Genomic DNA, 23,641 nt, shown 5'->3' with positions numbered 1-23,641 from the left:
GAAACTCTAGTTCACTAATCCGATTATCAGCCGTTTTTTTTTTTTTTTCCTGCTACTCAGTCCACGCAGTGATTTTATTTCACCAATTATGTTTTTTTTTTTTTTTTACTTTTAAAAATGCTATTTTTTTCTTCGTGATTTTAGTTTTCAAATCCACCTCTATTTCTCAGGGATTTATTGTATTTGTTGTCTATGTTCCTCGAATGCCAGCTGAAGACTGGCTATTGCTATTTGTATATGAAGGCCTGTACATAAAGATTTTATTAGAAAGTATTTCCTGAGCTTATCTTCCTGAATAGTGTGTGTCAATTCTGATTTTAAAAGCTCAAACAGAAGGGAAAAAGTCACAGACAAATATGCAAATACTGTGGGCTTTCCATCAGAGCTACATCTCTCAAAGTCAGACATGCAGATAACTTCGTCAGAATCACGGAGGGTGGAGGAGGGGATGGCAGGGGTGGTACGGAGCAGTTAAAACTGAAAGTCCTCTACGCCTTCCCAGAGTTCTGTGACTGGGACTCTCTCAACTATGTCCAGTGTAAACCATCCCTTGACTTGCTGCATTTGTCGACACCTTGTTAAAAAAAAAAAAAAAAAAGGTTTAATGCTTACCAGCTGCAGTACTGGTTTGAGCGCCAAAAGCAAAAGCGGGCTTTGCTGGCTGCTCGGATTCCTTTTCAGATGGTTTCACCACACTGAAACTGAAGGTTGACTTGGAAGAGCCCTCGTCTTTGGTTTGCTCTGAATTCCCAAAGGAAAACACCGGTGGGCACTTCGGCTCTTCATTGTCAGCTTTCTTCCCAAACACGAGAGATGTAGAAGTGACAGGCTCTTGCTGTTTCTCTTCTGTCCTTCCCAAAACAAATAATGAGGCTGACGGCAGAGGGGTAGGGTCCACGCTGCCAAAAGCGAACCCTCCTTTGGTAGCAGGTGTTTCTTCCTTTTTTGTTTCTGAAGTCTGACACGTGAAAGGAGCCACAGAGACACTCTTGGTGTCTGTGGTTCCAAAACTGAAGCCACTCTTGCTCTCAGAGGTCACCGCGGTGTCAGCAGCAGCAGTGGGGGGAGGGTTAATGACACCTGAACCAAAGCTAAAGCCCGTCGATGAGGATTTAGGCAGTTCTTCTTTCTTTTCTTGCTGCCCAAGACTAGACACCCCAAACTGAAATGGAGCTAAAGGAGCTGGATTGCTTAAACCAGAAGAAAGTCCAAACTTAAAATTACTGTCATTTTTACTGTCTTTTTTGACTTCTTCAGGTTTAGAATCAGATGAAACTCCAAATTTAAAATCTCCTATGGGTTTAGAAAATTTGAAGCCTTCACTCAAGGGGTTTGCAGACCCCAAATCTGATGACACGCCAATTTTGAAGCCTCCTTGATCTCCAAATTTAAAGTTCCCAGTGTTGGCTAACGTCTGAGAGGGCCCAGAAGAGGGTGATGGGATGCCAAACTTGAAGGATGAGGTTGCTGTGTTCGAAGATGAGGAAGATGTGCCGAAGCCTTCAAAAACATAAAGACACCACACGGACACTGGATTAATATTACTAAATACCATTCAGTCAAACAAAATGTCAACCTTGAAAAGCAGGAGGAGACAAGAACAGCTCAGACCAGGCCTACTTCAAAGAGCATTAGTTTAACAATGACAGTGAACACGAACCAAGCTGCCCCTCCTTCAGCATAAGAAGTACATGTCGAGCCTCACAGCCACATTTCATCCATCAGACTGACAGAGATCAAACATGTTTGATAAACCAGTGCTGGGGATGAGACCAGGAGGAACAGCCAGTCTTGATATGGCATGTGGATGTGCAAATCACTACCAAGTCGGTGGGAAGCAACTTGTCAACATTTACCCTAAATTACAAACACAGGAACCTTTGACCCAGCAAGTCTACAGCTGAGTCTATTTGAATGATAAACTCACAGTACGTAAAACGCCATGCGCCACCCAGGCAGCTGTAAATGAAGAACTAAGACACGTCCGAGCTCATCTTGGCAATGGCAAGGGTGCAGAAAGGTGATGGTGCCTACAACCTTTCCTAACAAGGTAGAGAGAAGTAAAAATACAGAGAAGAGAAGAACATTTGCTTGTGATATGCATAAAGAGACGTTGGAAGAGATACAATAAACTAACCAAAGATGACTACTGCCGTTGGTGGGGCAGGAAGGATGGAAAACGAGCCAATGAGGACAAGAGACAGACCTTTCACTGTGAGTCCTGTCATAACTTGCTTCTTAAATCTTGTAAATGTGTTATTTACTTAAGAGCTCAAGTATTTAGCATGAAAGAACCAGAATTGTATGAGTGGAAGCAGTATTTTAAAAGATACAAATACTATAATGACAAGATCAAAGTCTTAGTTTCAGAATGCTTTTCTGTAGCAGAATAAACTAGAAATTAAGCACCTGACTGCTCCACAGAGATCAGTGAACGGTACCAAGGGATTTATGCACTGTTCCCACTTACCCACATGTAAATTGACAAGTAACAGCCAAGCACTTGTAAAAGGCACTTGTCTTCAGATTTCCTTTCCTTTAATGGTTACCCACCCACCTTTCTTTCCCTAAGCAACTTACTTGAAAAATTACATCAGCATCTCAAGATCAAATGGCTACCTCCACATGGGCTTGAAAATGCCTTACGTGACATCAGACAGAAAGCGAAAAAATAAAGGGGTCTAAGACAATAATTAACTAATTATCACCTCTGCCTCAAAGGAGTTCAAAGGCACTTCTGCCTCAGAAAGAAGGTTTAAGGTATGGTGATTACATCCAAGGAGTGGTGGCTGCATGGGCACAGGAGGGCCTAGAGGAGCTATCCCACATTGAAGGTCAGGAAGGGCGGCGGTGAGGAGATACCCCTCGTCCAAGGTAAGGAGCAGCAGCTGTACTTTGTTGGAGTAGCCGTGAAGAGATACCACACGCCCAAGGTAAGAGAAACCCAAGTAAGACGGTGGGTGTTGCAAGAGTGCATCAGAGGGCAGACACACTGAAACCATACTCACAGAAAACTAGTCAATCTAATCACACTAGGACCACAGCCTTGTCTAACTCAATGAAACTAAGCCATGCCTGTGGGACAACCCAAGACGGGTGGGTCATGGTGGAGAGATCTGACAGAATGTGGTCCACTGGAGAAGGGAATGGCAAACCACTTCAGTATTCTTGCCTTGAGAACCCCATGAACAGTATGAAAAGGCAAAATGATAGGATACTGAAAGAGAAACTCCCCAGGTCGGTAGGTGCCCAACATGCTACTGGAGATCAGTGGAAAAATAACTCCAGAAAGAATGAAGGGATGGAACCAAAGCAAAAACAACACCCAGTTGTGGATGCGACTGGTGATAGAAGCAAGGTCCAATGCTGTAAAGAGTAATATTGCATAGGAACCTGGAATGTCAGGTCCATGAATCCAGGCAAATTGGAAGTAGTCAAACAAGAGATGGCAAGAGTGAATGTCAACATTCTAGGAATCAGAGAACTAAAATGGACTGGAATGGGTGAATTTAACTCAGATGACCATTATATCTACTACTGCGGGCAGGAATCCCTCAGAAGAAATGGAGTAGCCATCACGGTCAACAAGAGTCCAAAATGCAGTACTTGGATGCAGTCTGAAAAACGACAGAATGATCTCTGTTCGTTTCCAAGGCAAACCATTCAATACCACAGTGATCCAAGCCTATGCCCCAAGCAGTAACACTGAAGAAGCTGAAGTTGAATGGTTCTATGAAGACCTACAAGACCTTTTAGAACTAACACCCAAAAAAGATGTCCTTTTCATTATAGGGGACTGGAATGCACAAGTAGGAAGTCAAGAAACACCTGGAGTAACAGGCAAATTTGGCCTTGGAATATGGAATGAAGGAGGGCAAAGACTAATAGAGTTCTGCCAAGAAAATGCAGTGGTCATAGCAAACACCCTCTTCCAACAACACAAGAGAAGACTCTACACATGGACATTACCAGATGGTCAGCACTGAAATTATATTCTTTGCAGCCAAAGATGGAGAAGCTCTATACAGTCAGCAAAAACAAGACCAGGAGCTGACTGTGGCTCAGACCATGAATTCCTTATTGCCAAATTCAGACTTAAATTGAAGAAAGTAGGGAAAACCACTAGACCATTCAGGTATGACCTAAATCAAATCCCTTATGATTATACAGTGGAAGTCAGAAATAGATTTAAGGGCCTAGATCTGATAGATAAGAGTGCCTGATGAACTATGGAATGAGGTTCATGACACTGTACAGGAGACAGGATCAAGACCATCCCCATGGAAAAGAAATGCAAAAAGCAAAATGGCTATCTGAGGAGGTCTTACAAATAGCTGTGAAAAGAAGAGAAGTGAAAAGCAAAGGAGAAAAGGAAAGATATTCCCATCTGAATGCAGAGTTCCAAAGAATAGCAAAAAGAGATAAGGAAGCCTTCCTCAATGATCAATGCAAAGAAATAGAGGAAAACAACAGAATGGGAAAGACTAGAGATCTCTTCAAGAAAATTCAAGATATCAAGGGAACACTTCATGCAAAGATGGGCTCGATAAAGGACAGAAATGGTATGGACCTAACAGAAGCACAAGATATTAAGAAGAGGTGGCAAGAATACACAGAAGAACTGTACAAAAAAGATCTTCACGACCCAGATAATCATGATGGTGTGATCACTGACCTAGAGCCAGACATCCTGGAATGTGAAGTCAAGTGGGCCTTAGAAAGCATCACTATGAACAAAGCTAGTGGAAGTGATGGAATTCCAGTTGAGCTATTTCAAATCCTGAAAGATGATGCTGTGAAAGTGCTGCACTCAATATGCCAGCAAATTTGGAAAACTCAGCAGTGGCCACAGGACTGGAAAACGTCAGTTTTCATTCCAATCCCAAAGAAAGGCAATGCCAAAGAATGCTCAAACTACCGCACAATTGCACTCATCTCACATGCTAGTAAAGTGATGCTCAAAATTCTCCAAGCCAGGCTTCAGCAATACGTGAACCGTGAACTTCCAGATGTTCAAGCTGGTTTTAGAAAAGGCAGAGAAACCAGAGATCAAATTGCCAACATCCGCTGGATCCTGGAAAAAGCAAGAGAGTTCTAGAAAAACATCTATTTCTGCTTTATTGACTATGCCAAAGCCTTTGACTGTGTGGATCACAATAAACTGTGGAAAATTCTTCAAGAGATGGGAATACCAGACCATCTGACCTGCCTCTTGAGAAATCTGTATGCAGGTCAGGAAGCAACAGTTAGAACTGGACATGGAACAACAGACTGGTTCCAAATAGGAAAAGGAGTACGTCAAGGCTGTATATTGTCACCCTGCTTATTTAACTTATACGCAGAGTACATCATGAGAAACGCTGGGCTGGAAGAAGCACAAGCTGGAATCAAGATTGCCGGGAGAAATACCAATAACCTCAGATATGCAGATGACACCACCCTTTTGGCAGAAAGTGAGGAGGAACTCAAAAGCCTCTTGATGAAAGTGAAAGAGGAGAGTGAAAAAGTTGGCTTAAAGCTCAACATTCAGAAAATGAAGATCATGGCATCCGGTCCCATCACTTCATGGGAAATAGATGGGGAAATAGTGGAAACAGTGTCAGACTTTATTTTTTGGGGCTCCAAAATCACTGCAGATGGTGACTGCAGCCATGAAATTAAAAGACGCTTACTCCTTGGAAGAAAAGTTATGACCAACCTAGAGAGCATATTGAAAAGCAGAGACATTACTTTGCCAACAAAGGTCCATCTAGTCAAGGCTATGGTTTTTCTAGTGGTCACGTATGCATGTGAGAGTTGGACTGTGAAGAAAGCTGAGCGCCAAAGAATTGATGCTTTTGAACTGTGGTGTTGGAGAAGACTCTTGAGAGTCCCTTGGACTGCAAGGAGATCCAACCAGTGCATTCTGAAGGAGATCAGCCCTGGGATTTCTTTGGAAGGAATGATGTTAAAGCTGAAACTCCAGTACTTTGGCCACCTCATGCGAAGAGCTGACTCATTGGAAAAGACTCTGATGCTGGGAGGGATTGGGGGCAGGAGGAGAAGGGGACGAGAGAGGATGAGATGGCTGGATGGCATCACTGACTGGATGGACGTGAGTCTGAGTGAACTCCGGGAGTTGGTGATGGACAGGGAGGCCTGGTGTGCTGCAATTCATGGGGTCGCAAAGAGTTGGACACGACTGAGCAACTGAACTGAACTGATTACTACCAGTGGGGAAAATAGGAAAGAGACTATGAGGCAACAGTTACAGAATGAGTTTTAGTTATCTCCTAAAATCTAAGTCCAGTGTTCTTCAAACCAGCTGTAACCCTTAGTCATGTCATTACTTCAGTGGGCTGCAACAAGCATTTTCCTTCTCTAAGGAAAACTAGTAAAAATAGCAAATGTATATCCTCACTCCTGACCACCAAATAACTCAACTAGACGGTAATTCAGAGATAGATTATGCACTGAAAGTCCAGGACAACACCTCATTTTACAAGAATTTTCAAGAAAGAATGGTTTTAAAAACAAAGCTGTGTGCAAACATTTCACTTCATAAGGAGGCACTTTACGAACACCTCACCTGTAAACTCGGGCTTTGTGTGTGACTTTACAGTTTCACATGCTATACATTTGGTTGAATCTGCTTTATTCTGCACTAGGCACACTTCACAGTTCCAGCTTCCCTCAGGTTTCTTGAACTTGTCCAAACCTAGGCAGCCTCCAGATGACAGGGAGACTGAGGGGGCCGTGCTGCTGCTTGAAACAGGTACTGAACTTCCTAGAAAACAAAGTAAAAATACAAAATTCTGATTTACATTATGTCACGATCTCCACGACACCACGTAAGTCCAAACGAACAATTTTTATCAAGTGTTTCCTATTAAGATAAAGAAAATGCCAGAAATATAAACATCACTTTGTTAAAAATGGTCCAGACATGTCAGATTTCTTTTAGTCTTATAAATGAGCAACTCACACTCACCTTGCTCACTGATGAGTGTCCTCTTAAACACAAGGTTGACTAGCCATGGCTTTTTTTTTTTTTTTTTTTTTAATGATGCTCACAGATCAGAGCATAAAAGACTAAATTTTCCTTAATAATATTTGTCAAATTTTGTTAAGCATCACAAATTATAAAACACAGGTTATAAATCGTAGGCAACAGCCTAACACATAAAATACACAGTCATGGCCATATTAGTTTCAAGATTCCAAAGCACACATCTCTGACTTTGAAATAACCATTTCTGCACAGAAGTGTTCTATTATCCACTTTGCAATTCAAGTAGACATGATCTACTACGTTCAAGGCATTTGTTAAAACGTAACCATTTAACAGACATTGATTAAGCACTGTAATATTCCTAGGTTCTGGGAATATCAAGATGAGTCAAGTGTCGATTGTAAAGGTGCTTCTGGTATAAAAAGGGGAAAGTAAAACAAACATAAATGCATAAATCGCCAAGATGGAGTGACACACGATCTACACAAGCGCACAGGGGAGACATCACTACGAGACACGAGGATTCACAGAGGTCATATTTACACTTTTAAGCAGAATTAGCAAATTCGTGGGAGAGGCAGCAGCGTAGGAGGGATGGCTCAGTAAGGCACAGCTGCGTGAAGAAATGCAGGGTTGCAAGGAAAGCCATTCGCTCTGGTAGCCCCACTTCTCTCAACGTCCTCCAGCCGTTGCCATCCTCCCAGGTACCTGCTCTGTGGTTTACCGGTATGTTCTCTTCCACTTTACCCATAAAATCCTGCCGTCTTTGGTCCACTGCCCTCTCACAAGCTCTCATCTACCCTAATGATTTTCATCACCAACAAAATCTTTCCCATTAGCACCCAAGACCCATACTTCGGGGCGTCAGTTCTGCACGACCTCTTTGATGGGAGTTCTACGGTGCACCTGGCTGGCCTGGTGAGATGACAACTCTTCCCTGATGTATCTCTGCAATGTTCCATTCTCTTCCTCTGACCCTTCTACTGCTCTTCCAGTGGACAGATAGCCTTATTGAGACTTCTGGTTTGGTTCCCTTGAAACCCATCCTCCTAAGAAGCAAGCAGTATCACGTGGTTCTTGTTTGGTTCTTGTCTTTCCTCTCGATTAACTGTTTCAAAGTTCTATTCCTGCTACTCTCTTAAGCTAAGCAGAGTTCAGTTTTAGGCTATCCTCTCTGTTTGCTCCACTCACTCACCTTACATCACCTCTACTTTCATCATTTATTTGAAAATTATGAGCGAATGATTCCCAAATCTGTGTCTCCAGTCCAGAGTGTCTATATAATCAGTTTTATATCTTAAAAAGTCTTCTCACACATATCTGTCAACTTCAGCAGCTTGAACTTAATGTATCTTCAACTAAATACATTATTCTATCCCCCTCCATTTGATTTCATTAGTACATATCACCACTATCTCTATCTATATTATTGATCAACTTTCTAATCTGTGCTCTGGTCTCCAAATTTTGTAGCCTTCAAATCCATCCTCCAAAAAGCCACTGGGTGATTGAACAAAAGTATAAGTGTGACCCATCAACTCAATTAATTTTGCTCTCAGACATCCATCAACAGCTTTCTTTTTTTGTTAAGGGGACAATGAGGAATGCCAGATGGGAAGAGAAAGATATTTCAGAATAAAGACTCTGAAATCTTATTCCTGTAGAGATGTCTAGCAGGAATCAGAAATATAGCACACCCCTTGTGTTAGGACAGGGTTCTAGGCTATCAAGAGCTTTTCATTGTAGACACAAAACCACGCATCCACCAATAATGCAATAACAATAGGAGGTATAATTCCCAGGACACTCGTAACATGTTTTATTTAGTTATCTATGTTACCATGTATCTGTACCAAATAATTATATAATAGCATTACAAAAACATCAGAGTCAAGTGAATTAATTCCAAATGAATTAAAGATCAGTGTAAATCTTCAGTAACTCTTTCAAAATTGAACAGAGAAACAGGAAAAATTCAACTCTAACTCCATTTTTCTGTCTGCCCAATAGTATTTTTTCATTAACGATTTAATAATTTATGATCATTGCAGGATCTCTGGCAGATAGCACATACAGGTACAGGTATCATCATTAGTACTCAGCCACACTCTTCTGATAACACAATACTGTCTACTCCTTAATGAAACTAGCTGTGGAAATGACCACTAGCCATCCTCAATTCCTCTTTGAGAAAAAGAGACAGAGTAGTATTTTATTCTGTGTAAAGGTTTGAGAAAGAGTGCTCTAAGACCTTTGCATCTGTATCAGCCAACTTTGAAAATGATCACGAAGAGCCAGAAGTTTCTAATAAAAGTGCAAACAAAGAAGAGGTCAAAGCAAATGCTGGACTGATTAACACACAACCTAGCTTAAGAGAACATGCAGTGCCAGTTCCAAGCAAGTCATTTTCATCTCAAGACAGTTTGGAAAATTACGACATATGAGGAAATGCTTGTCCTGAAACACCTAAAATACTGAGGTTGTTCTTAGCTGTTTTACAGAGAATCGAATTAAAATGTTCTATTGAAGTAATGAACAAAATTATTCCAAACAGCCATAAACGTACCTGGTTTCTCAGACATACAGGACACACACTTATTGTCTTCTGCATTATTAGAAACACAGCACACTGGACACTCCCAAGATCCCACGGGCCTTTTGAATTTATCTGCAAATCCTAAGGCACCAGTGGTCACAGTGCAGCTGGAGGAGGAAGCAGCCACAGTTACAGCACTTTCTGAAGCCACTGGCAACGTAAGGACTCGCTTAACACCAGTTCCCGGTTTCGGTGTTTCACAAGCTACACATTTTATCGCTTCAGGTTTATTCTGCACTAAACAGGTATCACAATCCCAAGTTCCTACAGCTGGTTTAAATTTGTCTCCGAAGCCTGCCGTCCCTGGCGTGGAAAGAGTCACTTTGCCGCTTTTACTTGGTGTCCCGGCTGCAGTCTGTTTAGCAGAATCTTTAGGTAGCAATTTTGTTGCTTGGCAGGCTACGCACTTGTTGTCTGTGACTTTGTTCTGGAGTAGACAAGTATCACACTGCCACGATGACCCAGCTTTTAAACCTTCCCCAAACCCAGTTCCACTAGAAGAAAAGCTGCTTATTGCTGGTCTTGTGTGAACTACCGGGCTTGTGGTGGCAGGCTGAGCAGCGAGAGAATCTGCCTTCGATGATGCGAAACCTACAACCAGGGGGAAGAGGGGCGTGGGAGGGGAAAAATTAGTTAATGTTTTGATTAGAATGTCTCCCTGTTTACTGTTAATAAATATTAATAACATTAATTAATATTGGGGTGGCCAGAAAGTTCATTTGGGTTTTTTTCCGTAAGACCTTACAGAAAAACCCAAAACAAACTTTTCAGCCAACTCAATAACATGATACACTTATATCTGTTAGTAATATTATTCCTGGGAGAAAACATTTTTTACCTTAATTTCCGAATTATTACAATCCAAGAACTACTTATGAGTTTTCACCTAAGCTGTATTTCTAGTACTAATTACACAGTTAGTAACTGACAACCCAGTTAAAAGTCCACAGAAGGTGTTTTGTTTATAGTGTATCATCATCCTCTAGGAATTTTAGTTTACTATAGTTCAGCTTATTTAACTTATATGCAGAGTACATCATGAGAAACGCTGGGCTGGAAGAAGCACAAGCTGGAATCTAGATTGCCGGGAGAAGTAACAATAACCTCAGATATGCAGATGACACCACCTTTATGGCAGAAAGTGAAGAGGAACTCAAAAGCCTCTTGATGAAAGTGAAAGAAGAGAGTGAAAAAACTGGCTTAAAACTCAACGTACAGATAACTAAGATCACGCGTGGCATCTGGTCCTATCACTTCATGGGAAATAGATGGGGAAACAGTGGAAACAGTGTCAGACTTTATTTTGGGGGGCTCCAAAATCACTGCAGATGGTGGCTGCAGCCATGAAATTAAAAGACGCTTACTCCTTGGAAGGAAAGTTATGACCAACCTAGACAGCGTATTAAAAAGCAGAGACATTACTTTGCCAACAAAGGTCCATCTAGTCAAGGCTATCGTTTTTCCAGTGGTCACGTATGGATGTGAGAGTTGGACTGTGAGGAAAGCTAAGAGCCGAAGAATTGATGCTTTTGAACTGTGGTGTTGGAGAAGACTCTTGAGAGTCCCTTGGACTGCAAGGAGATCCAACCAGTCCAGTCTGAAGGAGATCAGCCCTGGGATTTCTTTGGAAGGACTGATGCTGAAGCTGAAACTTCAGTACTTTGCCACCTCATGCGAAGAGTTGACTCACTGGAAAAGACTCTGATGCTGGGAGGGATTGGGGGCAAGAGGAGAAGGGGACGACAGAGGATGAGATGGCTGGATCGCATCACCGACTCGATGGACAGGAGTTTGAGTGAACTGCAGGAGTTGGTGATGGACAGGGAGGCCTGGCGTGCTGCAATTCATGGGGTCGCAAAGAGTCGGACACGACTGAGAGACTGAACTGATTGATAGTTCAGTCAATACCTAATTTATGACTTGGGGCTTCCCAGGTGGCTCTGATGGTAAAGAATCCACCTGCCAATGCAGGAGACCCAGGTTTGATCCCTGAGTCAGGAAGATCCAGGAAGGGAATGGCTAACCACTCCAGTATTCTTGCTTGGAGAATCCCATGGACAGAGGAATTTGGCAGGCTACAGTCCATGGCGTCGCAAAGGGTCAGACATGACTGAGCCACTGAACTGAACTGAAGGTATACACGTAGAATCATGAAATAATGAGGAAAGGTTTGTGGTATCATTTAATTGATTCACTCGAGCTATACTTTATTTGGAGAAACAACCTTTCAATCCTTTTACTTTGGACCAATTAACTTTTATTCTACATACACCAAAAAAATCTCTAGACTGTAGAATCAAAGGAAAGAAAAACAGAGGGAAAGATGATACAGAAGGTTGTTAGAGGTTTTTAGTGGCACCAAGAAATAATCCAGCCTAGAGCTATTTTTCCCTGAAAGACAAAGCAATTCCACATACTTCAGATACTCCCAACAGACAACAATGTACTGTTTAATGATTAACCTGAGTCACGAAAGTTGGCAAAATTTTAACAGCAACCACTTCAAGGTGTTACAGTTTTTTCTTTTTTGGATTTTTAGTATTTCTCTCAAGAGAACATATAACTACTCCAAGTTTTTGCTTTCTGAAACAGTTTAAAAGAGGGAGTGGGCATTATGGATCCAGGCAAAGTGAAACTTCTACGATGATAGACTATAATATATGCATTTGATTCTGACTACCACTTGGTTCAACCCAGCACAGGATTCTGGAGCTCTGTCCGTAACTGCATAAAATCGTCTATACTGAGACTCCAGTAAGCAGTATACTAATCCATAAAATGGGAGCTACACCAACCCCCTCCCCCCCAATCTCTCTATATTTTGCAGCAGCCAACCTTCTTACTGAACTCCTATTTACCTATGCATGAACACACGTACTGGATAAATCTAAACTACTTCAGAGCTACTACATTATAAATCCTTTTATATTCTTATTGTATACATCCCAGTTGGAATTATGCTATCCTGATTTTCAAACTGAAAACCCATTCCTATCTGAGCACTTACTTCTATTCATCACCTTCAAATATTACCCACCAGCATTCATATCTTATTTCCTTTCCAGTACTACCCTCCCCCTGCCCCCACACACCCTGTGTGTGTTACAATTAGCAAATGTTTTCTTTCCACTTGGCTTTGTTATATATACACCACAACTGGGGAGTAATCTGAGGACAAGGTAGTTCAGTGCTCTCAGAGAGAGACATGTCCAGGTATATCATCAAGTTTATCTACTTTTTCTAATTATTGGTCCATCTCTATTAACATGCAATTCACATTTTTTTCTTCTATACTTGCTTCTTAAAGATTCCATTTTAGTGCAGTTCCTAAATTCTAAAGGAATAGTTTCTAAAGTCTTTCGCCTAAAAAATTTACACCTGAACTATCACTACATTCAAAAGACAAGACACCATTTTTTAAAAGCCTGAAGTACAACAAAGTGTAACAAACGATACTGAGATGAAATCCTAAGGGGAAAGTTCATAGCAATACAGGCATACCTCAAGAAACAAGAAAAAAGTCAAATAAATAACCTAACTCTACACCTAAAGCAACTAGAAAAGGAAGAAATGAAGAACCCCAGGGTTAGTAGAAGGAAAGAAATCTTAAAAATTAGAGCAGAAATAAATGCAAAAGAAACAAAAGAGACCATAGCAAAAATCAACAAAGCCAAAAGCTGGTTCTTTGAAAGGATAAATAAAATTGACAAACCATTAGCCAGACTCATCAAGAAACAAAGGGAGAAAAATCAAATCAATAAAATTAGAAATGACAGTGGAGAGATCACAACAGACAACACAGAAATACAAAGGATCATAAGAGACTATTATCAACAATTATATGCCAATAAAATGGACAACGAGGAAGAAATGGACAAATTCTTAGAAAAGTACAACTTTTCAAAACTCGACCAGGAAGAAATACAAAACCTTAACAGACCCATCACAAGCATGGAAATTGAAACTGTAATCAAAAATCTTCCAGCAAACAAAAGCCCAGGTCCAGACGGCTTCACAGCTGAATTCTACCAAAAATTTAGAGAAGAGCTAACACCTATCCTGCTCAAACTCTTCCAGAAAATTGCAGAGGAAGGTAAACTTCCAAACTCATTCTATGAGGCCACCATCACCCTAATACCAAAACCTGACAAAGATGCCACAAAAAAAGAAAACTATAGGCCAATATCACTGATGAACATAGATGCAAAAATCCTAAACAAAATTTTAGCAATCAGAATCCAACAACACATTAAAAAGATCATACACCATGACCAAGTGGGCTTTATCCCAGGGATGCAAGGATTCTTCAATATCCGCAAATCAATCAATGTAATACACCACATTAACAAATTGAGAAACAAAAACCATATGATTATCTCAATAGATGCAGAGAAAGCCTTTGACAAAATTCAACACCCATTTATGATAAAAACTCTCCAGAAAGCAGGAATAGAAGGAACATACCTCAACTTAATAAAAGCTATATATGACAAACCCACAGCAAACATTATCCTCAATGGTGAAAAATTGAAAGCATTTCCTCTAAAGTCAGGAACAAGACAAGGGTGCCCACTTTCACCATTACTATTCAACATAGTTTTGGAAGTTTTGGCTACAGCAATCAGAGCAGAAAAAGAAATAAAAGGAATCCAAATTGGAAAAGAAGAAGTAAAACTCTCACTATTTGCAGATGACATGATCCTCTACATAGAAAACCCTAAAGACTCCACCAGAAAATTACTAGAACTAATCAATGATTATAGTAAAGTTGCAGGATATAAAATCAACACACAGAAATCCCTTGCATTCCTATACACTAATAATGAGAAAACAGAAAGAGAAATTAAGGAAACAATTCCATTCACCATTGCAACAAAAAGAATAAAATACTTAGGAATATATCTACCTAAAGAAACTAAAGACCTATATATAGAAAACTATAAAACACTGGTGAAAGAAATCAAAGAGGACACTAATAGATGGAGAAATATACCATGTTCATGGATTGGAAGAATCAATATAGTGAAAATGAGAATACTACCCAAAGCAATTTATAGATTCAATGCAATCCCTATCCAGCTACCAACAGTATTCTTCACAGAGCTAGAACAAATAATTTCACAATTTGTATGGAAATACAAAAAACCTCGAATAGCCAAAGCGATCTTGAGAAAGAAAAATGGAACTGGAGGAATCAACCTACCTGACTTCAGGCTCTACTACAAAGCCACAGTTATCAAGACAGTATGGTACTGGCACAAAGACAGAAATATAGATCAATGGAACAAAATAGAAAGCCCAGAGATAAATCCACGCACATATGGACACCTTATCTTTGACAAAGGAGGCAAGAATATACAGTGGATTAAAGACAATCTCTTTAACAAGTGGTGCTGGGAAATCTGGTCAACCACTTGTAAAAGAATGAAACTAGAACACTTTCTAACACCATATACAAAAATAAACTCAAAATGGATTAAAGATGTCAACATAAGACCAGAAACTATAAAACTCCTAGAGGAGAACATAGGCAAAACACTCTCTGACATACATCACAGCAGGATCCTCTATGACCCACCTCCCAGAATATTGGAAATAAAAGCAAAAATAAACAAATGGGACCTAATTAAACTTAAAAGCTTCTGCACATCAAAGGAAACTATTAGCAAGGTGAAAAGACAGCCTTCAGAATGGGAGAAAATAATAGCAAATGAAGCAACTGACAAACAACTAATCTCAAAAATATACAAGCAACTCCTACAGCTCAACTCCAGAAAAATAAATGACCCAATCAAAAAGTGGGCCAAAGATCTAAATAGACATTTCTCCAAAGAAGACATACAGATGGCTAACAAACACTTGAAAAGATGCTCAACATCACTCTTTATCAGAGAAATGCAAATCAAAACCACTATGAGGTACCATTTTACACCAGTCAGAATGGCTGTGATCCAAAAGTCTACAAATAATAAATGCTGGAGAGGGTGTGGAGAAAAGGGAACCCTCTTACACTGTTGGTGGGAATGCAGACTGGTACAGCCACTATGGAGAACAGTGTGGAGATTCCTTAAAAAACTGGAAATAGAACTGCCTTATCATCCCGCAATCCCACTGCTGGGCATACACACTGAGGAAACCAGAAGGGAAAGAGACACGTGTACCCCAATGTTCATCGCAGCACTGTTTATAATAGCCAGGACATGGAAGCAACCTAGATGTCCATCAGCAGATGAATGGATAAGAAAGCTGTGGTACATATACACAATGGAGTATTACTCAGCCATTAAAAAGAATACATTTGAATCAGTTCTAATGAGGTGGATGAAACTGGAGCCTATTATACAGAGTGAAGTAAGCCAGAAGGAAAAACATAAATACAGTATACTAACGCATATATATGGAATTTAGAAAGATGGTAACGATAACCCTGTATACGAGACAGCAAAAGAGACACTGATGTATAGAACAGTCTTATGGACTCTGTGGGAGAGGGTGGGAAGATTTGGGAGAATGGCATTGAAACATGTGAAATGTCATGTATGAAACGAGATGCCAGTCCAGGTTCAGTGCACAATGCTGGATGCTTGGGGCTGGTGCGCTGGGAAGGCCCAGGGGGATGGTATGGGGAGGTTGGGAGGGAGGAGGGTTCAGGATGGGGAGCATGTGTATATCTGAAATTAAAAAAAAAAAAAAAAAACAAGAACTGAATAAAGACATTTTTAAATGAAAAAAAAAAAAAGACAAGACACCATTTTTTAAAAGCCTGAAGTACAACAAAGTGTAACAAACGATACTGAGATGAAATCATGATTTTATAATTAAGATTTGACTATCTCAAGGGCATCTCACCAGGGCTCTTCAGAATATCTAAGACACTTCCTTCTTTCAGGGTTTTCGCCACTCTGAAAGGGCTCTCGCAATCTTCATCTTGCTTCTTCTTACAGCTTGTACTGTTCACTGCAGTGGTATCTTGAGCTGTAATTTTTGTAATTGTAAAAGATATTACGACAAGAAAAAGCAAGTTACATGCATTAGAAAGATCTTTCAATCAACTTCTTAAAAAAAGAAAAAAAATTACCATAACCCAAAGATAATGAACAACAAAGGATTGTACATCTCTCCTCCAAAAGAGTAAAAATATATATATATAAACTATACATAACCTACAAATGAGTCAGTTATAGATCCACTATAATGGTAAGAGTCAATGAGTTCACCAGTAATTAAGAAAATCAAAACAAGTCTTACAGAGGATATGGCCACTGGGACAAGCTCAAACACTGTATGAAATACGCCTTGATTATACAGAAACTTTAAACTGATTTAAAAACAACATTCAGACTTTCCTGGTGGTCCAGTGGTTAGGAATCAGCCTGCCGATGCAGGAACATGGGTTCGATTCCTTGGTCCAGGAAGATTCCACACGCCCTGGGGTAAGTAAGCCCACGAACCACACCTCCTGAAGCCTGCGCCCCCCCAGAGCCTGTGCTCCCCCAACAGAGAAGCCACCGAGACGAGAAGCAGAGAGCAGCCCCTGCTTGCCGGAACTACAGAAAGTCCATGTGCAGCAAAGAAGACCCAGGGCAGTCAAAAATAGTTTTTAGAAGTTTTTAAAATGTTTAAAGCTTTTAAAAATGATTGTTTAAGTCAGATACTTATTCTAAAAATTCACCCTATGATGGAAAATACCTGTCAGTTATTATGCTGAAAACCTGAATGATAAATACACGATAAACTAGCTACATAAATTACAGAACAGTGACACGATGGAATGCTATGCAGCCACAAAAATCATTCTCAGAACAGTTACCGGAAAGAGTAGGTTAGAAAGTCCAGAAGATTGTGCCTGTTTACATCTACAGTAATGCTGTTATTTTGTTTCCCAAACTTGCTAAAATGAATATATACTTAAAATAAGTATAATGTTCTTATGCTTAAAATACTCTACACTGTATGATAATCATTTTGTCAACACATTTTTAAGGGGGAGTGTTTCTGTTTACAGCTGAAGTATTGTTTGAAAATTACCTGACGGTTGCATGTGTGTGTGTGTGCAGAGGAGTGAAGGTGGGAGAAATAGGACTGGTCACAAAATGGCAAAGGCTGAAGCTCAGTAAAGTGTATCTGGGGATTCAGTCTACTATTCTATTTCTGAGAATGCCTGAAATTTTCAAAAGTATAAATAACCAGGTTTTTTTAAGTTTTCACCAATTTAGTAGTAACGGGTAAAGCAGTTCAAGAAAACCTATCTACGCTTACTTCACATCATGAGCAAAAATTAATTCAAAATGGATTGATGATCAAAACAAGAGAACTAAACCCATAAAACTCTTGAAAAGAAAACCTAGGAGGTACATCTTCATGACCATGACAGTGAATTCTTAGGACACCAAAAGCAGAAGAAAAAAAACTAAACTTCACTAAAATTAGAAATCTCTGTGCATCCAAGGACATAAGAAAGTGACAAGACAATCAACTGAACAGGAAAAAAATACTTGCAAATCACATACCTGATAAAGATCTAGTATCCAGACCATACAAAAAGGCAAGTAACTCAGCAACACAAAGAGAAACCAATTTAAAAAATGGGCAAAGGACTTAAACAGACATTTCTCCCAAAAAGATATGTAAAAGGCCAAAAACACATGAGAAGATGCTAAACACGAGTTCAAGTTTTTAAAGCACAAGGCATCCATCGTCCTTGCTTGGTCCTGCAATAAATCTTTCTCCATTAAAAAGAAAAACGAAAACTAAACACAGGCCTCAGGGAAATAAATGTAAATCAAAACCACAACGAAGCATCGCTTCATACCCACTAGGACGGCTATCATCAAAAAACGGAAAAGAATAAGCATGGTGAGAACGTGGAGAGTCCTGCTGGTGGGAATGTGAACAGGCTGGCTGCTGAGAAGTTTTATTAATTACTCAAAAAGTTAAATGTAGGACTACCATCTGACCTGTCAATTCCATTCCTAGGTACATCCTCTGAAGTACCGAAGCCAGTATTGAAACAAACACAAGTACACGTACCTTTAGTAGCAACACTATTCACAACAGTCAAAAGGTGGAATGACCCAGATGTCCACCAACAAATAAACGGATAAGTTATGGTATATCAAAAGAGCGGAGCGCCATTCAGCCACAAAGGAATGATGTTAACAGTACACATTACGACACAAACAAACCTTGAAAACCTGAGAGAAGCCAGATGCACAAAGTCACACTGTATGATTCCAGAACAGGTGAATACACAGAAATAGAACATGGATTACTAGTTGCCAGCAGTTAGGGGGAACAGGAAATGGAGAAAAACTGGTTAGTGGGTACTTCCTTTCAGGAGTGATAACATGTTTTGTACTAATTAAAGGTGGTGACTGCACAACACTGTGCATGTAGTAAACACCACTGAATGTTTCCCTTTAAACGATCAACTTCATTCCTGTCATTGTTTAGTCACTAAGTCACGTCTGACTCTGCAACCCCATGGACTGTATGTAGCCCGCCAGGCTCCTGTGTCCATGGGGTTTCCCAGGCAAACACCATTTCCTTCTCCAGGGAATCGTCTCAACTCAAGGATCGAACCTGTGTCTGCTGTATTGGCAGGCGGGTTCTTTACCCCTGAGCCACTAGAGAAGCCCATGATTATATCTTATCTCAATTTCACCTCAATAATAAAAATGTGCAAAAACCAAAACACCATACCTACTTCTTACAATTGTGTCAAAATGAAGAAAAATTGGCTTTTATTCATTATCACATTCTATATTCCTTTACAGTCAAAATTGAATTGCTTTTAGAATTTAAGGTAAATTTTAAGGATTTCTTCCAGTGTACTCAAAGAGATGGAAAAAGATAATGTGAAAATTAGCTCCTATCATACAGTAATTAACCATGACTTCCAATTTTCAATCAGCTTTTCAAATCAGCTTACCAAAGTGGTAAGAAACAGAGGTGTCAATGTAAGAACAATTCTATATATACTACTTAAAATACACGTCTTAAAAACTCTTGAGTAATTTCCCCACATGTAATGAAACACAAAAGTTGTTTTAACAAACTTACTCATTCAGGGATGATTAGTAAAGCATTAGTAAAAATGGAAGCATTTTAATGCCTTTCCCTCATAATCAGGCATGAAAATGAAATTTGAATAGGTTTATTCCTTCTTGAATTCACAGTAACATTAAAGAAAAAAAAGTCATATGTTAAGTACACCTGAAATATACTTGTTACTTTCTCTTACACAGGGCTGTTTTAGTCAACAGAAGTTAAGACTGCAAACATACCAGTCAAATTCTTATTCTGTGCTACCTGCAGAACCTATACTCTTGTCTTCCAGACCATACAAACCAAAGATCTTCTCAGCTTAGGGGTCCTGGTTCTTTGATATTCTGATTTTTTTTTTTTTTTTAAATCTATCTATGAGGGAAGATCTAGTTTTTTAAGATTCCCAAACTCAGCAGATAGTCAAAGAAACACTTCTGAATAAGGCAACAGCCCCATAACTGATACCTCAGCCCATAATACCCCTCTCCCACCCACACCCCCTCAACACACTGCTGTTACTGCAAGGAACCATCTCACACCCCGCCCCCCAGAGTATAAAAATCATGCAGTGTTTTCCTATCATTCAAATTAAAATTCAATTATTTAGCATAGCACTCAAGAATCTTTAGAACTTAAAGCTACCTCTCAATCTCATGACAAATTATTTGCTATTTTCAAAGTGCATCAGGCTTTTCCTCTTGTTGTCTTGTATTTGCTGTTTGTTGGGGGAAAAGCCCTTCCTCTCAATTCTTGACCTGAGCAGTTTAGCCCAGATGATTCTTCATTCCCCAAGCACCCAATACTTGAGAGCACACATCATGACCACCACAGCAAATTCCTATGGTCTAATTATCTATTCAGATATATAATTTTTTGAGAAAGAGCCCATTTTTTGAGAAATTATGTACTACTACTGTCTGCAGAGGCTGGTATAATCCTTATGCATAAAAATGCTTGTGAACTCAAGAGAAACCCAGAGATGGAATCCACTGTAATTACAATGTGGAACACCCTTGAATTTCCTATACTGAGATTTCATTTATAATAAACTGTCACTTTTTTGGGATTAAACTGGATAAATTTGCTATTGTGATCATCCCCTTCACAAGCTGTAACTTATTCACATTTAGGGAGCTAATTATATTCACATAAAAGCATTTACAAGAATGGCCAAAGGTAAAAGAAGTAATTTGAAATATTAACCTATTTTTATGTAAACTATTATGAGAAAAAGTGTCTTACCTGAACTGCTTGTAATTGGTTCTGAAACACTACTAGGGCCAGAAAGCTCTGCTGTTTTTGCCACAGGCACACTAAATGTAAATCCAATCTGTAGAGAGAGAAGGTGTCCTTTAACTGTCCATCTAGCTGCAAACAACCCATCAAATATAAAGCTCTATTTCAAGTCAAAAAAGTATACTGGATTTCACATATTCTAAGATTCACAGTTTTTCCTATTTTAAATCTCTAAAATCGGTGTGCTTCTTATAATGAATGATGTGTCCTAGTTTAACAAGAGCATTTTAAATTTCTAAAGCATTTTTTCATTCAAAGCATTACATAAAATAATAATGTATTCCTGATGCCCACTTTCGGGTTTCTAAATGCCATTTCCTAATAAAAAGTATGAGACTTCATGGACATCGAGTAGATTTCAGGCATTTGGCAGGGAAATTACAAAATAATCTGGAACATCTAGTTGTAACAGAAAACAAGCCAAGGACACAGTAAAAAAACAGAAGGTAACATGTCTAGTCAAGGCTATGGTTCTTCCAGTGGTCATGTATGGATGTAAGAGTTGGACTGTGAAGAAGGCTGAGCGCCGAAGAATTGATGCTTTTGAACTGTGGTGTTGGAGAAGACTCTTGAGAGTCCCTTGGACTGCAAGGAGATCCAACCAGTCCATTCTGAAGGAGATTAGCCCTGGTATTTCTTTGGAGGGAATGATGTTAAAGCTGAAACTCCAGTACTTTGGCCACCTCATGCGAAGAGATGACTCATTGGAAAAGACTCTGATGCTGGGAGGGATTGGGGGCAAGAGGAGAAGGGGACGACAGAGGATGAGATGGCTGGATGGCATCACTGACTCGATGGACTTGAGTCTGAGTGAACGCTGGGAGTTGGTGATGGACAGGGAGGCCTGGAGTGCTGCGATTCATGGGGTCGCAAAGAGTCAGACACGACTGAGTGACTGAACTGAACTGAACATATTTAAATGATACACATGCCAAATAGAGATGGGGCAACTAGAACATCAAACTTATGTACTATTTTTTTTTAGTATTTATGTATTTAGCTGTGCTGGGTTTCAGTTGTGCTATGTGGGATCCAGTTCTTCAACCAGGGCCCGAGCCTGGGCCCTCTGCACTGGGTGGAGGGGCCGCAGGCTGGCAGGCGGGGTCCCAGCCACTGGCCACCAAGGAAGTCTCCAACTTATATACCACTCTTACTCAAAATATTTACTATGAAGAAACAAATATATAGTGGCACATAAAACCTTCCAATTTTCTAGATTAAAGCCAATCCAAGAGACATGCTAACTTAATGAAATATGACTTAGTTGCTAAGTCTTAATTGTAACTGGATCCGGTACCAAGAGAAACAAAACAGCAATTAAAGGTACCAAGAGAAACAAAACAGCAATTAAAGCGAGTCTGAGGCTGATGGGTAAATCTGAATGTGCACACTATGTTACTATTAACATCATGTTACATTTTTTGGGGTATGACAACTGTATTATGGGTATGCAAAAAGTATCTTTTTTCTTAGGGGATACAAAGAAAATTAAGGATACCAAAATATCTCCATCCTAACTTCCAAATGGTACATGAGAAGATGCATACATATATATATACACATACATTTTGTGTATAGATGTTCAAAGTTTTCTGTACATTGAATTTTTTTGGTAAGAAAAATGGCATTTCTTACCAGCAATGGTAAATTACAGCTTAAAAATACAGTATGCCTTTGGAATCAATCAATATGCAACACTCTTTGCTTGCTACTTACAGATGACGGAGGTAGTACATCTGACTCAGTAGATTTTACAATTGGAGATGAAAATCTAAACAAGGGGCTGCCAGTGCTGTTTGGAGAGGTCACTTGTACCTGGTTTTTCAAATTATTAAAGAAATGACAGAAAAAGCTTTTTAGAAAAAGAAATTGGCAGTTAAATAGACCTTAAGCAAATTAATTACAAAGAAGCCAAAAGCATTTTTTTCCCTTTTAAATTAAAAAAAAAATCACTTTTAATTTCTGAAAACTACTCAACATGAAACTGTTATAAGATTTGGCTTCCTCTTCAAAGAGGAATATACATGATCTTGGAGGGAGATAATTACTTAAGGGAGAAAAATAAACATCTATAAGAAATGTTCAGAAAAAGTAAGTCAGGAAAAAAGCAAACAAATTTTAGGAGCAGATTAAAGACGTTAATCCTACTTGAGAAATTTTTTAAAAAAGCAGAAATTCATTATTAACCAAGAATAAAGTATTTTCAATGGAAATATTGTTTGAAAACAGACTTACAATACATTCATAAGAATTGAAGAATGTTCCCATTACGATGTACATTTTTTTAAAAAGCCAATGCTATTTCCGTTTTTCTCAAATTTCTGAGTTGTTAATTCCCATAGTGAAAATTAAGCACTGATTTAATCAGGTTAGTTTTTTTAAAATAAAGAAAAAACAAAAAGCACCTCTATGGAACAATGGGTTTTTTTTACCTTATTTGTTAATGATTGTGAAGGACTAATGGGTGATGGAGAGGAAGTTGTGATCACAGAAGAACTAAAATTGAAGGTAGGCAGTGAAGAACTGGTGATGGGTAGAGAGATTTTCGGTAATACTGGTACTTCCACTTCCTAAAACATAACATATTTTATAATGACAAATTTCATCTTTTGTGTCATTCTGTTGTATCAACGTTATTTTCAGCTAGAACAGATATAGTTACATGTAAATTCAGAATAAACAGGGATGAGGCAGCACTATGCAGTGTTAAC

The 23,641-nt window shown here is 39.4% G+C and overlaps 1 protein-coding gene across 1 annotated transcript in view; it reads right to left on the bottom strand.

Annotated features, from left to right (window-relative positions):
* NUP153 (nucleoporin 153) overlaps positions 1-23,641 on the bottom strand; it is a 74,099-nt gene that overhangs the window by 14,547 nt on the left and 35,911 nt on the right. Inside the window, exons 12-18 of the mRNA XM_061398779.1 lie at positions 23,363-23,500; positions 22,647-22,745; positions 20,877-20,964; positions 16,437-16,562; positions 9,558-10,178; positions 6,569-6,766; positions 613-1,500 (exon numbers count right to left, since the gene is read on the bottom strand). Of these exons, the coding sequence (XP_061254763.1) occupies positions 613-1,500; positions 6,569-6,766; positions 9,558-10,178; positions 16,437-16,562; positions 20,877-20,964; positions 22,647-22,745; positions 23,363-23,500 (2,158 nt within the window). The remainder of the gene's footprint in view (positions 1-612; positions 1,501-6,568; positions 6,767-9,557; positions 10,179-16,436; positions 16,563-20,876; positions 20,965-22,646; positions 22,746-23,362; positions 23,501-23,641) is intronic.

The sequence above is a fragment of the Bos javanicus genome, chromosome 23 (assembly GCF_032452875.1).
Source record: "Bos javanicus breed banteng chromosome 23, ARS-OSU_banteng_1.0, whole genome shotgun sequence".
Classification (NCBI taxonomy): Eukaryota; Metazoa; Chordata; class Mammalia; order Artiodactyla; family Bovidae; genus Bos; species Bos javanicus.
The sequence above is the reverse complement of the archived record's forward strand: the minus strand, read 5'-3'. Positions and strand labels throughout refer to the sequence as shown.